This window comes from Lepidochelys olivacea (assembly GCF_965140295.1).
Source record: "Lepidochelys olivacea isolate rLepOli2 genome assembly, chromosome: 6".
Classification (NCBI taxonomy): domain Eukaryota; kingdom Metazoa; phylum Chordata; order Testudines; family Cheloniidae; genus Lepidochelys; species Lepidochelys olivacea.
Genome location: NC_140416.1, coordinates 1,331,888 through 1,347,175, shown reverse-complemented (window position 1 = coordinate 1,347,175; position 15,288 = coordinate 1,331,888). Strand labels below are relative to the sequence as shown.

Here is a 15,288-nt window from a genome sequence, read left to right as displayed (position 1 = left end):
CGTTGCCGTGCGCAGGGATTGGCCTCGCGTCCGTCGCTCTCTGATTGGCTGCATTCTCACTGAACTAACCTCTGATTTGCCGAATCTTTGTAGGGGCGGGAATTGCTCGCAGAAAGCGCTCCTCTCGGGCGAGGTCGCGCCCCCTCCAGTCTGATTGGCTGATAGTCACGGGACCCGCCGCCGATTGGCCCCTCTACCAGGAGGGGGCGGGACTTGGTCCCGCCGAACACCTGCGCGCTTCTGAGGGCCCCGCCCCGGCCTCCAGTGTGATTGGGCGGGAGCGGCGACATCCGGGCACTCGAGGACGGAGCAGGGAGCTGCGGACCCGAGAGGGAACCAGCCCGGGGCTGGCAGGGCCCCGGGCGCGAGCCGGTGAGAGGGACCGCGAGGCCCCGCCCCGCTGGGGACTCCCCGCTGCCCCGCCCCTTGCGGAGACCCCGCCCCCCTGGGGGGGCCGTTGGCTCCTCCCCATATGGGAGAGAGGCGCCGCCCGAGCCCCGCCCCCTGCAGAGGCCCCCGCCCCATAAGGGATAGAGGCCCCGCCCCCTCCCCGTCCGGCCCCGCCCCCTCCCCGTCCGGCCCCGCCCCCTGTCCCCGAGGCCCCGCCCCTCCCTACCCGGCCCCGCCCCCTGCCCCCAAAGCCCCGCCCCCTCCTGGTCCTGCCTCTTCCCCTCCCCCGCCATGGCCGGTTGAGGCCCCGCCTTCCCCGCGCCCCCCATTTCCTGCCCCCTCCCGGCCCCCCCCTCATGCTGTTCCCTGCCCCGCCCCCCCCCCGTCCCCGGACTCCTGGGTTCTCTCCCCTGGAGCTACGGGGTGACTCGTCCCCGCCTCCCCTGCTGGGCCCCCCCCCGTCCCCGGACTCCTGGGTTCTCTCCCCTGGAGCTACGGGGTGACTCGTCCCCGCCTCCCCTGCTGGGCCCCCCCGCCGTCCCCGGACTCCTGGGTTCTCTCTTTGATCTCCCCGCCCGCCCTCCCTCGGCAGGGGAGCAGGTGCCATGGCGGAGCCGCGGAAGGAGGAAGAGGAGGAGGCCGAGGATCGGGGCAAGCGGGAGCCGGCCCACCGGGCCACCGTCGCGGCCAAGAACCTGGCCATCCTCAAGGCCCGCTCCCTGGACGTCACCTTCGAGGTGGGGGACGAGTACGAGGTCATCGAGACCATCGGCACCGGAGCCTACGGCGTGGTCAGCTCTGCCCGCCGCAGATCCACAGGTCAGCTCGGACGCCTGGGTCCCATCCCCACTCCTGGGAGGGGCGTGGGGTCTAGTGGGTGGTGGGGGCTGGGAGCCAGGACTCCTGGGTTCTCTCCTAAGTTCTGGGAGGGGAGTTAGGTCTGGGGGCTCAGCGCGGGGGGCAGGGAGCCAGGACTCCCGGGATCCATAGGGGAGGGCTGCGCAGGGGATGGTGTCTCTGCTCTGACTCTCCCCGTGCTGTTTGCCTCCAGGGCAGCAGGTGGCGATCAAGAAGATCCCCAACGCCTTCGATGTGGTGATGAACGCCAAGCGCACCCTCCGCGAGCTCAAGATCCTCAAACACTTCAAGCACGACAACATCATCGCCATCAAAGACATCCTGAAACCCGCCGTGCCCTATGACGACTTCAAATCCGTGTGAGCGCCCGCCCGGACGCCTGGGTCCTATCCCCAGCCCTGGGAGGGGAGTGGGGTCTAGTGGTTAGAACGGGGTGGGGGGGCTGGGAGGCAGGACTCCTGGGTTCTGACCCTGGCTTTGGAAGGAGAGTGGGATCTAGTGGTTAGAAGTAGGTGGGGTTGGTAGCCAGAAGTATGGGGAATACGAAGGAAGAACTCGAAATGCTGGAAAATAAATACAACTATGACCTAGTTGGCATTACAGAGACCTGGTGGGATAATACGCACGACTGGAACATTGGTATAGATGGGTACAGCTTACTCAGGAAGGACAGGCAGGGAAAAACGGGAGGAGGTGTTGTCTTATATATTAAAAATGCATACACTTGGACTGAGACTGAGATAGAAATAAGAGACAGACTTGTTGAAAGTCTCTGCGTAAGGATAAAAGGGGTAAAACCAAGGCTGATGTCATGGTTGGGGTCTACTACAGACCACCTAACCAGGAAGAAGAGACAGATGAGGCTTCTTTTAAACAGCTAACAAAATCATACAAAGTCCAGGACTTGGTGGTGACGGGGGACTTCAACCACCCAGACATCTGTGGGGAAAATAACACCGCAGGGCACAGATTATCCAACAAGTTCTTGGAATGTATTGGAGACCATTTTTTATTTCAGACGGTGGAGAAAGCTACTAGGGGGGAGGCTGTTCTAGATTTGATTTTGACAAATAGGGAGGAGTTGGTTGAGAATTTGAAAGTGGAAGGCAGCTTGGGTGAAAGTGATCATGAAATGATAAAAGTTCATGATTTCTAAGGAAGGGTAGGCGGGAGAACAGCACAATAAGACACTGGATTTCAAGAAGGCAGACGTTAGCAAACTCAGGGAGTTGGTAGGTAAGATCCCATGGGAAGCAAGTCTAAGGGGAAAAACAATTGAAAACAGCCGGCAGTTTTTCAAGGAGACATTATTAAGGGCACAAGAACAAACTATCCCGCTGCTTAGGAAAGATAGGAAGTATGGCAAGAGACCACCCTGGGTTAACCAGGAGATCTTCGAGTGATCTAAACATAAAAAAAAAAAGAGTTCTACAAAAAGTGGAAACTCTGTCAAATTACAAAGGATGAATATAAACAAATAACACAAGCATGTAGAGACAAAATTAGAAAGGCCAAGGCACAAAACAAGATCAAACTAGCTAGAGACATAAAGGATAACAAGAAAACATTCTAAAAATACATTTGAAGCAAGAGGAAGACCAAGGACAGGGTAGGCCCATTACTCAGTGAGGGGGGAAAAGTAATAACAGAAAATGTGGAAATGGCAGAGGTGCTTAATGACCTCTTTGTTTCAGTTTTCACCATGAAGGTTGGTGGCGATTGGACGTCTAACGTAGTGAATGCCTGTGAAAATGAGGTAGGACAGAGGCTAAAATAGGAAAAGAGGAAGTTAAAAATTACTTAGACAAGTTAGATGTCTTCAAATCACCAGGGCCTGATGAAATGCATCCTAGACTACTCAAGGAGCTGACTGAGGAGATATCTGAGCCATTAGCGATTATCTTTGAGAAGTCATGGAAGAGGGGTGAGATTCCAGAAGACTAGAAAAGGGCAAATATAGTGGCCATCTATAAAACCTGGGGAATTACAAACCAGTCATCTTAACTTGTGTACCCGGAAAGATAATGGAACAAATAATTAAGCAATCAATTTGCAAACATCTAGAAGATAATAAGGTGATAGGTAACAGTGAGCAAGGATTTGTCAGGAACAAGTAATGTCAAACCAACCTGCTAGCTTTCTTTGACAGGGTAACAAGCCTTGTGGATGGGGGGAAAGCAGTAGACATGGTATATCTTGACTTTAGTAAAGCTTTTGATACTGTCTCCCATGACCTTCTCATAAACAAACTAGGGAAATGCAACCTAGATGGAGCTACTGTAAGGTGGGTGCAAAACTGGCTGGAAAACGATTCCCAGAGAGTAGTTATCAGTGGTTCACAGTCATGTTGGAAAGGAATAACGAGTGGGGTCCCACAGGGATCGGTTCTGAGTCTGGTTCTGTTCAATATCTTCCTCAGTGATTTAGATCATGGCATAGAGAGTACACGTGTAAAGTTTGCAGATGATACCAACCTGGGAGAGGTTGCAAGTGCTTTGGAGGATAGGATTAAAATCCAGACAGGCTCTGGACAAACTGGAGAAATGGTCTGAAGTAAATAGGATGAAATTCAGTGTATTCCACTTACGAAGGAACAATCAGTTGCGCACGCACAGAATGGGAAATGACTGCCTAGGAAGGAGGACTGCGGACAGGGATCTGGGGGTCAGAGTGGATCACAAGCTAAATACGAGTCAACAGTGTAAAGCTGTGGCAAAAAAAGCAAACATCCTTCTGGGATGTATTAGCAGGAGTGTTGTAAGCAAGACACGAGAAGTAATTCTTCTGTTCTGCTCAGCACTGATTAGGCCTCAGCTGGAGTATTGGGTCAGGTTCTGGGCGTCACATTTCAGGAAAGATGTGGACAAATTGGAGAAAGTCCAGAGAAGAGCAACAGAAACGATTCAAGGTCTAGAAACCATGAGCTGTGAGGGAAGAATGAAAGAACTGGGTTTGTTTAGTCTGGAGAAGAGAAGACTGAGAGGGGACGTGAGAACAGTTTTCAAGTGTGTAAAAGGTTGTTACAAGGAGGAGGAAGAAAAAGTGATCTCCTTAACCTTTGAGGCTAGGACGAGAAGCAATGGGCTTAAATTGAAGCTTGGACATGAGGAAGAACTTCCTACCTGTCAGGGTGGTTAAGCCCTGGAATAACTTGCCTAGGGAGGTTGTGGAATCTCCATCATTGGGGATTTTTAAGAGCAGGTTGGACAGACACCTGTCAGGGATGGTCTAGATAATAGTCAGTCCTGCCATGAGTGCAGGGGACTGGACTAGATGACCTCCTGAGGTCCCTTCCAGTCCTATGATTCTGTGACTCCTGGGGTCTATCTCCAGCTATGGGAAGAGAGTGGGGTCTAGTGGGTAGAGCTAGGTGGGGTTGGTAGCCAGGACACCAACCTGTGGGGAGGGATAGCTCAGGGGTTTGAGCATTGGCCAGCTAAACCCAGGATTGTGAATTCAATCCTTGAGGGGGCCATTTAGGGATCTGGGGCAAAAATTGTGGATTGGCCCTGCTTTGAGCAGGGGGTTGGACTAGATGACCTCCTGAGGTCCCTTCCAACCCTGATATTGTATGATTCTATACCCCCCAGCTCTGGGAGGGGAGTCGGGGGGCTGGGAGGTAGACTCCTGGGTTCTCTCCCTGGTTCTGGGAAGGAACTGGGGTCTAGTGGGTTAGAGCAGGGAGGCCTCGGAGTCCGGACCTCTGGGTTCTATAGGGAGGGGAGTTTAGTGAGTTAGCAGGGGTGGGGGCTGGGAGTCAGGACTTCTGGGTCCTCTCCCCGCTGACCTCCCCATGCTCCGGCAGGTACGTGGTGCTAGACCTGATGGAGAGTGACCTTCACCAGATCATCCACTCCTCCCAGCCCCTCACGCTGGAACACGTCCGATACTTCCTCTACCAGCTGCTCCGGGGCCTCAAATACATCCACTCGGCCAATGTCATCCACCGCGACCTCAAGCCCAGCAACCTGCTCATCAACGAGAACTGCGAGCTGAAGATCGGTGATTTCGGCATGGCCCGGGGGCTGTGCACCAAGCCGGATGAGTACAAATACTTCATGACTGAATACGTGGCCACGCGGTGGTACCGAGCCCCGGAACTCATGCTCTCCCTCCACGAATACACGCAGGCCATCGACATGTGGTCCGTCGGCTGCATCTTCGCCGAGATGCTGGGCCGCAAGCAGCTCTTTCCCGGGAAGAATTACATCCACCAGCTGCAGCTGATCATGACGGTTCTGGGCACCCCGTCCGCCAAGGTGATCCACGCCATCGGGGCCGACCGGGTGCGCGCCTACATCCAGAGCCTGCCCTCCCGCCAGCCGGTGCCCTGGGAGAACCTCTACCAGCAGGCCGACCGCTCGGCCCTGGCGCTGCTGGCCAAGATGCTGCACTTCGACCCCCGGGAGCGGATCGCCGTGGCCGAGGCCCTCAAGCACCCCTTCGTGGCCAAGTACCACGACCCGGACGACGAGCCCGACTGCGTGCCCGCCTTCGATTTCGACTTCGACAAGCAGGTCCTCACCAAGGAGCGCATCAAGGAGGCCATCGTGGCCGAGATCCGCGACTTCCACGCGCGCCGCGAAGGGATCCGCCGGCAGATAAGTTTCAAGCCCGCCCTCCGGCCGGCCGCCGCCCCCACCCCCGCCCCCCCCTTGCGCTGCCAGGACGTGGACATGCCCAGCGCCGGATCCACCGGGGGAGACTATGCCATGGAGTCGCCAGCCCCCGGGGAAGTCCCGTACCCTCCGGAGACTATTGACCTGACCTCGCCCGGGGCTCCCCCGCAGCCCGAGGGGCCGGCTGAGGTAAAGGCTGAGCCGGAGGCAGCGCCGCCGAAGAGGGAGGGGGCCATCTCGGACGACACCAAGGCAGCGCTCAAGGCCGCCCTGCTGAAGTCGGCTCTGCGCAATAAGAACAAAGGTGAAAGGCCGTGATGCCTGGGTTCTCTCCTCCTCTGTGGGTGGGGAGTGGGGTCTAATGGTTAGAGCACGGGGGCTGGGAGCCAGGAGTCCTGGGTTCTCTTCTCTCTGGGTGGGGAGTGGGCTCTAGTGGTTAGAGCGGGGAGGGCTGGGAGCCAGGACTCCTGGGTTCTATTTCTGATTTTCATAGAATCGGAGATGTGTAGGACTGGAAGTGACCTCGAGAGGTCATCTAGTCCAGTCCCCTGCACTCATGGCAGGGCTAAGTATTATCTAGACCATCCCTGACAGGTGTCTGTCCAACCTGCTCTTAAAAATCCCCAATGAGGGAGATTCCACAACCTCCCTAGGCGATTGATTCCAGGGCTTAACCACCCTGACAGGTAGGAAGTTTTTCCTGATGTCCAACCTAAACCATCCTTGCTGCAATTAAGCCCATTGTGTCTTATTCTATCCTCAGAGGTTAACGAGAACAATTTTTCATCCTCCTCCTTGTAACAACCTTGAAAACTGTTCTTATGCCCCCTCTCAGTCTTCTCTCCTGTAGACTCAACAAACCCAGTTTTTCCCTCACAGCTCATGTTTTCCAGACCTTGAATCATTTTTGTTGCTCTTCTCTGGACTCTCTCCAATTTGTCCACATCCTTCCTGAAATGTGGCGCCCAGAACTGCACACAGTACTCCAGCTGATTCCATTTCCGCGCGGAGTAGAGCGGAAGAATTACTGCTCGTGTCTTGCTGACAACGCTCCTGCTGATACAGCCCAGAAGGATGTTTGCTTTTTTTTGCAACAGTGTGACACTGTTGACTCATACTTAGCTTGTGATCCGCTCTGACCTGCAGATCCCTGTCTGCAGTCCTCCTTCCCAGGCCGTCATTTCCCATTCGGTGTGCGTGCGACTGATTTTTCCTTCCTAAGTGGAGTCCTTTGCATTTGTCCTTATTGAATTCCATCCTATTGGCTTCAGACCATTTCTCCAGTTTGTCCAGAGCATTTTGAATTTTAATCCTATCCTCCAAAGCGCTTGCAACCTCCCAGTTTGGTATCGTCCGCAAACTTTATACGTGTACTCGCTATGCCATTATCTAAATCATTGAGGAAGATATTGAACAGAACCGGGCCCAGAACTGATCCCTGCGGGACCCCACTCGTTATGCCCTTCCAGCCTGACCGTGAACCACTGATAACTACTCTCTGGGAACCATTTTCCATCCAGTTTTGTACCCACCTTACAGGAGCTCCATCTAGGCTGTGTTTCCCTAGTTTGTTTAGGAGGAGGTTGTGCGAGACATTGTTTAGTGTTCTCTTGCTGGTTTCTTCCCGTCTCTGCCTTGCCTTGGACAGCAGGGGGCTGCGGGTTAGGAGGGAGGGGCACTGGCAGAGCTTGGGGGGGGCAGGGCTGGGCTAGCAGGGGTCGGGAGTGAGCTGACTCCTCTCTGCTTTGTTCCCAGACACCCAGTGCTCCGTGCTGGAGCCCCAGGACGTGCGGAAGCCGGTGACGGCCCAGGAGCGGCAGCGGGAGCGGGAGGAGAAGCGGAAGCGGCGCCAGGAGCGGGCCAAGGAGCGGGAGAAGAAGCAGAAGGAGAAGGAGCGGAAGGAGCTGCGGCGTGGGGACGTGCTGCGCGGGCTAGTGCTGAGCGAGAACGACCGCAGCCTCCTGGAGCGATGGACCAAGATGATTGACCGGAACCACCAGAAACTGGCTCACAACGGGCCCACGGACCACGGCCCAGCCGTGCCTGCCGGCCACGTTCCACCGGGAGCCACTGGTCACGTTCCACCGGGAGCCGCTGGCCACCTTCCAGCTGCACCTACTGGCCACCTCCCAGCCACGCCTGCTGGTCACGTTCCACCGGGAGCTGCCGGCCACCTTCCAGCTGCATCTGCCGGCTGCCTTCCAACCACGCCTGCTGGCCATGTTCCACTGGGAGCCGCTGGCCACCTCCCAGCCACCCCTGCTGGCCACCTTCGACCAGGAGCCACTGGCCACCTCCCAGCCACTCCTGCTGGCCACCTTCAACCGGGAGCCGCTGGCCACCTTCCAGCTGCACCTGCTGGCCACCTTCCAACCACGCCTGCTGGCCATGTTCCACTGGGAGCTGCTGGCCACCTCCCAGCCACCCCTGCTGGCCACCTTCAACCGGGAGCCGCTGGCCACCTTCCAGCCACCCCTGCTGGCCACCTTCAACCGGGAGTCGCTGGCCACCTTCCAGCCACCCCTGCTGGCCACCTTCAACCGGGAGCCGCTGGCCACCTTCCAGCCACCCCTGCTGGCCACCTTCAACCGGGAGCCGCTAGCCACCTTCCAGCCACCCCTGCTGGCCACGTTCTGCCAGGAGCTGCTGGTCACCTCCCATCCACTCCTGCTGGCCACATTCCATCGGAAGCCACTGGCCGCCTCCCAGCCACCCCTGCTGGTCACGTTCCACCGGGTGCCGTTGGCCACCTCCCAGCCACGCCAGTTGGTCACGTCCCGGCCACATCAGATTTCTTGAGCTTCCCTGAGAAGGCACCAGCCGGAGGCAGCTCCAAACTCACCGTACTGCCAATAGTTGCGGATCCAGCCCACGCCTCGGCCCCCAACATTGTCCAGTACTTCCCGGCCCCGCCCGGCCCCTTCCCTCCGGTTCTGGTGGCCCCCTCAGCTTGCCACAAAGCTCTGGCTAAACCCGAGTGCCTCCTGAGTGTCAAATACACCCCGGGTCAGATCTTCCAGGCCCCCTTTGGCCTGGCGGGGATCAGTGCATGGCCCGGTGTCCAGTGCCCAGAGAACTGGTCCGTGGCCGGGAGGCCAGCACCTGGGGAAGCCCCGACGACTCCTAGCGGGACACAGCCGCAAGAGGGGCCATCAGTCCGCACCGTAGGCAGCCTTGTGACACCAGGCAGGGAGGGCGTGGGGTTGGATCCGGCCATCTTCCTGCAGGAGATGGGGAAGAGGGCTCCGGCTCCGGCAGTGGGAGGAGTCAAAGGGCCCGGCCAGCACCCGATCGCTATGGCCACGTCGCTGGAAACCGCCCCCCCGGAGTCGCCTGACATCACCATGGTCACGCAGCAGCTTTCCAAGTCGCAGGTAACGGGGCCTTTCCCCCCTAGGGGGCGCCAGCACTGATCCAGTGAGGTGGGCCCGGATGGGGCATCTCCCTCTGTGCCGGGGAGCAGCTGGTCGGGAGGATCCTGCCCCGGGTGGGGACGGGCGAGATGGGCCTGGGGGGTGCCACGCTCACTGTGTCTCGCTGCCATCGCAGGTGGAGGATCTCCTGCCGCCCGTCTTCTCGGTGACCCCCAAGGGCAGCGGGGCAGGCTACGGCGTGGGCTTTGATCTGGAGGAGTTCCTGAATCAGTCCTTCGACATGGTGGGGGAGAACAGGGACAGGTGAGAGTGTCGCACAGCAGGGACAGCTCCCCACTGCGCTAACCACTAGATCCCACTGCCTTCCCAGAGCCGGGGAGAGAACCCAGGAGTCCTGGCTCCCAGCCCTTCCCCTGCGCTGATCCATTAGGTCCACTCATGGGGGTTCTTCTGGTGCCTCATGCTTTCTATAGGTCAGGCACTCCGGTTAGACTACATCTCCCATGATGCACCGTGGTTTTCCCCTTTGGCTGACCTGCTCCAGTGCATCCTGGGAATAGTGGCTGGGTTATTTCCTTCTGCCTTCTGAGATGGGCTCCCTCACTGGACTGCATCTCCCACAGTGCACCATGATTCCCCAATCTGAGGCGGGAGGCGGTGCACCATGGGAGTCCCTGGCTGTTGTGCATCATGGGAGATGTAGTCTAGCTGGGGAGTCCTGCTCATAGCAAGAAGATATGCTCTCCCATGATGTGTTACCCGCACACTGTAGGGCACCCACCCTTTCCCAGTTCCTAGGGCTCTGGGCAAAAGCCACCTATCCCTATCCAGTCCTTAGGGCTCAGGGCCACCCATACCCAGTTCCTAGGGGAGCAGGGCCACCCATACCCAGTTCCTAAGGCTCAGGGCCACCCATACCCAGTTCCTAGGGGGCCAGGGCGTACTCTTCTGCAGGTTTGCGGGGTCTTTTACCAGTGAAGGAGCCTCACACAGTAATACCCTTATCCTCCATATATTAACAGCTGCCAGACCAGAATATATTACATCCGCCAAGCACACAATGCTCACCACTCCCCATAAGGCAGGCGGACTTTTCCCGGTGGCCAGTCAGGATCAGGTCATCCGGGGACTCCACCTTCTGCCTGCTGGGTGTTGAGGTCCGGCAGCTCTGATCTGGGGCTGTATCCTGGCGTATCCAAGAGCTTCCTTTTGGAGCCCAGTTTATATAGTGAAACTTGAGTCTTGCTTAGCTGTATCGTAACCAGTCGTTTTACGAAGGTACGGCAAACCAGTGTTTTTCACCAGCCCGTTCCAAAACAATTCTTTTACCCAGTCATACCCACCGCCAAGGTTCCCTCGAATTTTTGACGTCCATGTGCGGAATGAGTTTTGATAGGTGCACCAATATGGAGGTGAGGTCGGATGGGGTTCGGAGAGGGAGGGGGCTCAGGGCTGGGGCAGAGGGTTCGGGTGCAGAGGGGTGTGGGTTCTGGGGTCGGGGATGAGCGGTTTGGGGTGCAGGAGGGGGCTCAGGGCTTGGCCAGAGGGTTGGGGTATGTGGGGGGGTGAGGGCTCTGGCCGGGGGGTACAGTCTTTGGGGTGGGACCGGGGATGAGGGGTGTGGGAGGGGTCTCAGGGCTGGGGCAGAGGGTTGGGGTGAGGGATGAGGGGTTTGGGGTGGGGGAGAGGGCTCAGGGCTGGGGCAGAGGGTTGGGGCGGTGCAGGCTCTGGGGTGGGGCTGGGGATGAGTTTGGGGTGTGGGAGCGGTTCAGGCAGAGGGTTGGGGTGCAGGGGTGAGGGCTGTGGGGTGGGGCCAGGGATGAGGGGTTCGGGGTGCGGAGGGGTCTCAGGGCTATGGCAGAGGGCTAGGGTGTGTGGGGGTGAGGGCTCTGGCTGGGGGTATGGGCTCTGGGGTGGGGCCGGGAATGCAGGGTTTGGGGTGCAGGAGGGGGCTCAGGGCTAGAGCAGAGTGTTGGTGATCGGGGGGTAAGAGATCTCCCTGGGGGTGAGGGCTGTGGGGTGGGGCCAGGGATGAGGGGTTCGGGGTGCGGAGGGGTCTCAGGTCTGGGGCAGAGGGTTGGGGTCCGGGGGGGGGGTGAGGGCTCCGGCAGGAGGTGCGGGCTCTGGGGTGGGGCTGGGGATGAGGGGTTTGGGGTGCAGGCTGCCCCAGGGCTGCGGCGGAGAGAGAGGACTCCCCACAGCCCTGCACGCCCCCGCCTCTCTCCTCTCCAGTCCCGGCCCCTGTGGCCGCGCGGCTTAGGGGGAGCTGAGCCCACCACCTGAGCTGGTTTACACCTTGCCAAACGAGTTCAACCGAACCAATCGAAGAACCAGACCGAGACTCGGCTCGGACCTTACAGATGCTCAGCCAGAAGGAAGATCCTGCGGCATCGTGGGAGATGTAGTCAGGCTAAGGCCCCGGAGCGACAACTTCCATGAAGCTCTGCAGCAACATTGGGTCACGGGTTCGAGTCCTTCCCGGGGTCCCACTGGGAGAGCGCTCGGGGTTCTCACCCGGCCTGGCCCGACGTCCGTCTGTCTGATCTCTCTCTTTGTCTTCTTCCTCCCCACCAGCCAGGGCGATTCGGCCCCTCTCTCGGCCTCCCTGCTGGCTGACTGGCTCGAGGTCCATCGGATGAACCCCGCCGATATGGAGTCCCTCCAGCAGGAGCTGCAGCTGGGCTCTCCCATGATCCTCTCCGACATTCCTGACCTCCAGGACGCCTGAGGCTGAGATCTCAGCTCCCTTGTGCCTCCCCTCCCCATGGGGAGTGAGGATGGGGCCAGGACCAACTCCCCTCTTCCCTTCCCCCTGGGGTCAGGACCGGCTGCGCATCAGGGTCTCGATGGGGCAAGCAAGTAGACACTTCCCCCTCCCGATCGCCTGGGTCCCGTCGCTGGTTTTACCTGCTGTCCTGTCAGGTCTCATGTACAGTTAGGCGGAGTCAGGAGGGCTCCCCGAATGGCTGGGAGAGCTTGACCCTACTCTAGCAGGCACTGTGCTGCGGGGCAGGGGCTCACTAGGGGGCGCTGGGCCCTGGGAATCAGTGCTGGCCCCGACGTCCCAGAGCGCCACCAGGGGGTGCTGCATTGCAGTGTGGGTGTGTGTTGATTTCCTTCCTGACCCCTCTGAGTTGCCCTGGAGCATGAGCGTGGCTCACCCGTCCCTGACTCTTACTAAGCCGAGCTGCCTGGGGACTCCCCGCCCTGGGTGGAATGGGCCAGAGCTCCTGAGGCCTCGGTTTGATCCCCGCCCACGCCACAGTGTGGAGGACTTAGCCCGGGCTTGATCCCATGGGATGTGAATCATCATCCTGCTGCGTCAGTCCCCTGTCATTTCCCTTCTCCTCACTCCTACCTCTGTCTCCCTCCTCTAACTCTGATTTCTCATCCCCTCCCGTAATTCCCGCCTTGCTCGCCCGCTGATTTAGGCATAGGATCCAGATCCTTACAGCTATTTAAACACCTGACTCCGACCAGGATCTAGGTCTTTAGGAGCACAAATTTTGCCAGAAGTCAGTAGGGTTTAGGATCCTAATGGCCTGGATCGCTGTGGGATTCAGGAGCCTAAATCCTGTTAGCCGTTTGGATGGTATCTCTTCTTGCGTAAATCTAATTTACACTCCCTTCAGTAAACACGGAGAACAATTGACCACTGTCCTCATTGTAACTGCTCTCAACATCTTTGAAGACTGTTCTCCGGTCCCCCCTCTGTCTTCTTTTCTCTAGACTAACCATGCCGGTTTTTTAACCTTTCCGCATAGGTCAGGTTTCTAAACCTTCGATCACTTTTGTTTCTTTCCTCTGGACTCTGTCTGATTTCTCCACATCTTTCGTAACATGGCATCTGGAATTGGACACGCTACTCCAGCTGAAATACGCCCCGTTAATACACCCCAGATGACATTAGCCTTTTTCGCCACTTCCATTTAGAGGTGAGTGACATTTTCAACTACAAACCCCCGCAAATTTGGTGTACCCGAAACCTTTCAAAGAGTTGTCCTTGGTTTTGCTGAATTGTTTTGGTTGAAAAACCAGCCAAAAAACTCCAAGGAAAATAAAAAAAAATTGACACCTTAGGGCTGAAACGTTTTTCATATTTTCAATTCCAAATTTAATATAATGGGAAAAAAAAATAAAAACCAGAAAACAGTAGAAACCTTTGGTTCTGGCGCTTTCAGAAGTGTCGCTTTTTCTCTTGGAAGCGGCTGGTCATACAGAAATTTGCCTGTAACTTAAGTTTTAAAATAGGGAAAATGTAAAAAACAGCTCAAAATATTTAGTTTGACTGGAAACAGATCTTTTTCCCTTTTTGATTTGCCAGACGTTTTTAAAAATTGCCTTTCCTCTTTGACCCCAAATTTGTCTTCTTATTATTCTTTTGCAAAGAACTGAAAAGTCCATTATTTGTCCAACTTAATTCCACCAGTTTACTCTGGTCCCCACTCTGTATTGAATCTAATCTCCAGTCCCCTCTTTACTTTTCGAATACAATCCCCATTCTCATTGTTTAAACCTGTCTAATCTAATCCCCACTCAGTGTCTCGTGTAATATCTATTCTCTTTTTTATCTACCTAATTTATCCCCCACTTTGGGTCTAATACAGTCTCGTCTCCTTTTTACCTGCCTAATCTAATCTCATTATCAAATCTAATCCCTAAAAGATGCTCAGAACTTTTTTTATCAAAACAACTGGTTTTCATGTTAAAAAAAGCCGTTTTGACAACACCGGATCCCCCCCCGCAAATGGTATCATGTCAATTCCATTTTGTTTATTTTATTTGAAACTGTCACACGTTTCAATATTTCGTTCACAAACCACTTTTCGTTTTGCTGATTTATTTTATACCAAAAACCAAAGAAATTCCTAAATGTTTTGAATGAACCAAAGTGAAACATTTTAACCCCAAATTAACTGTTTAGTTTGCAAAAAATGTTGCAATTTTGGGGTGAAAAAAAGTCTCAACGTTTTCCAAGGAACGGAAAATCCGTTTTCTGATCCACTCTCCTAATCCCCAGTGCATATCTAATCTAATTCCCACTCTGTGTCTAATCTAATCCCCAATCTCTTTCATTTTCCTGTTTTATCCAGTCCCACGACCTGCTGTCATCTAATCCTCAGTCTTCTCAAATTCCCCCAGGGGCTCAGTGGTGGAGCAGAGAATCAAATCCGGGCCCCCGGAAGCAGGTGCTTTACCCGATCCGCACACACGTAGGTGCCCTGGAGCACCCACGGAAAAAATTTAGTGGGTGCTTAGCACCCACCGGCAGCCAGCTCCCCAACGTCTCCCGCAGCCCGGCCGATCAAGTCCTGCCCTTCCCTCCCAGCGCCTCCCGCCCGCTGCGATCAGCTGTTCTGCGGCATGCAGGAGGTGCGGGGAGGGGTGGGGGAGCGGGGACCGGGGAGGGGCGGGGGGGGGGTTTGGGGGAAGGGGTGTAGTGGGGGTTGAACACCCCCCAGGGAAAGGAGGAAGCTGGAGCCTTTGCGTACACCCCCCGTATTGCCCGGTTGCTGCCTCCCCGGAGAGCCCCAGTTTTGACTGGTCCGTTGTGTTCCTCTCTGTCCCTGGGGCATTACTGGCCTAAGCCCACAGGGGGCAGAGCGGGCCGGGGCTGTAGGATGGAGGCAGTTTTGTTGTGCTGGGGAGGGGCAGGGCCATGGGGTCGACTCTCCCCAGCAGCGTCCCCAGTCCTCTCCTGGGAGATCGGGCATCACGGCGCGCCTACCTCGAAAACGAGCCGGCCAGGACCCTGGCAGGCTCAGTTGGGGGCTTTCGCGTTCTGCCCCAGCCTTTGCAGCCCAGACACCGGGGTTTGAGGGAGGGGAACGTGGGCTTTTCGCCGCCGAAATGCCGGGAGCGGAAGAATGGGAGTTGAGATCCTACGAGGCCCCGGACAGCTGGGACTCTGTGGTTAGGGGGATGGGGCGGGGGGTGTAAATTGGGGTCCTGCAAGGCTGTTTACAGCCAAAATACCATGGCTAGAGGGCTGGGGAACTAAGCCCCCGAACAGGCTTCTTGCAGCCCCATCGGCCGCTCTAGGCTGG

The 15,288-nt window shown here is 56.7% G+C and overlaps 1 protein-coding gene across 3 annotated transcripts; it reads left to right on the top strand.

Moving 5' to 3' along the window:
- The first annotated feature begins 88 nt into the window (after window positions 1–88).
- MAPK7 (mitogen-activated protein kinase 7) lies at window positions 89–14,643 on the top strand. 3 transcript variants are annotated; one of them, XM_084631765.1, is made up of 7 exons: window positions 89–372; window positions 991–1,209; window positions 1,442–1,607; window positions 5,054–6,171; window positions 7,623–9,241; window positions 9,417–9,544; window positions 11,816–14,643. In XM_084631765.1, the coding sequence occupies exons 2-7, from the start codon at window positions 996–998 to the stop codon at window positions 11,967–11,969; spliced, it is 3,399 nt and encodes a 1,132-aa protein (XP_084487891.1). In that variant the 5' UTR covers window positions 89–372; window positions 991–995; the 3' UTR covers window positions 11,970–14,643. The 3 variants fall into 3 exon arrangements, with proteins under 3 accessions (XP_084487891.1, XP_084487890.1, XP_084487892.1); XM_084631764.1 differs by having other exon boundaries at window positions 983–1,209; XM_084631766.1 differs by lacking the exons at window positions 89–372; window positions 991–1,209 and having other exon boundaries at window positions 1,464–1,605.
- Window positions 14,644–15,288: the final 645 nt, after the last annotated feature.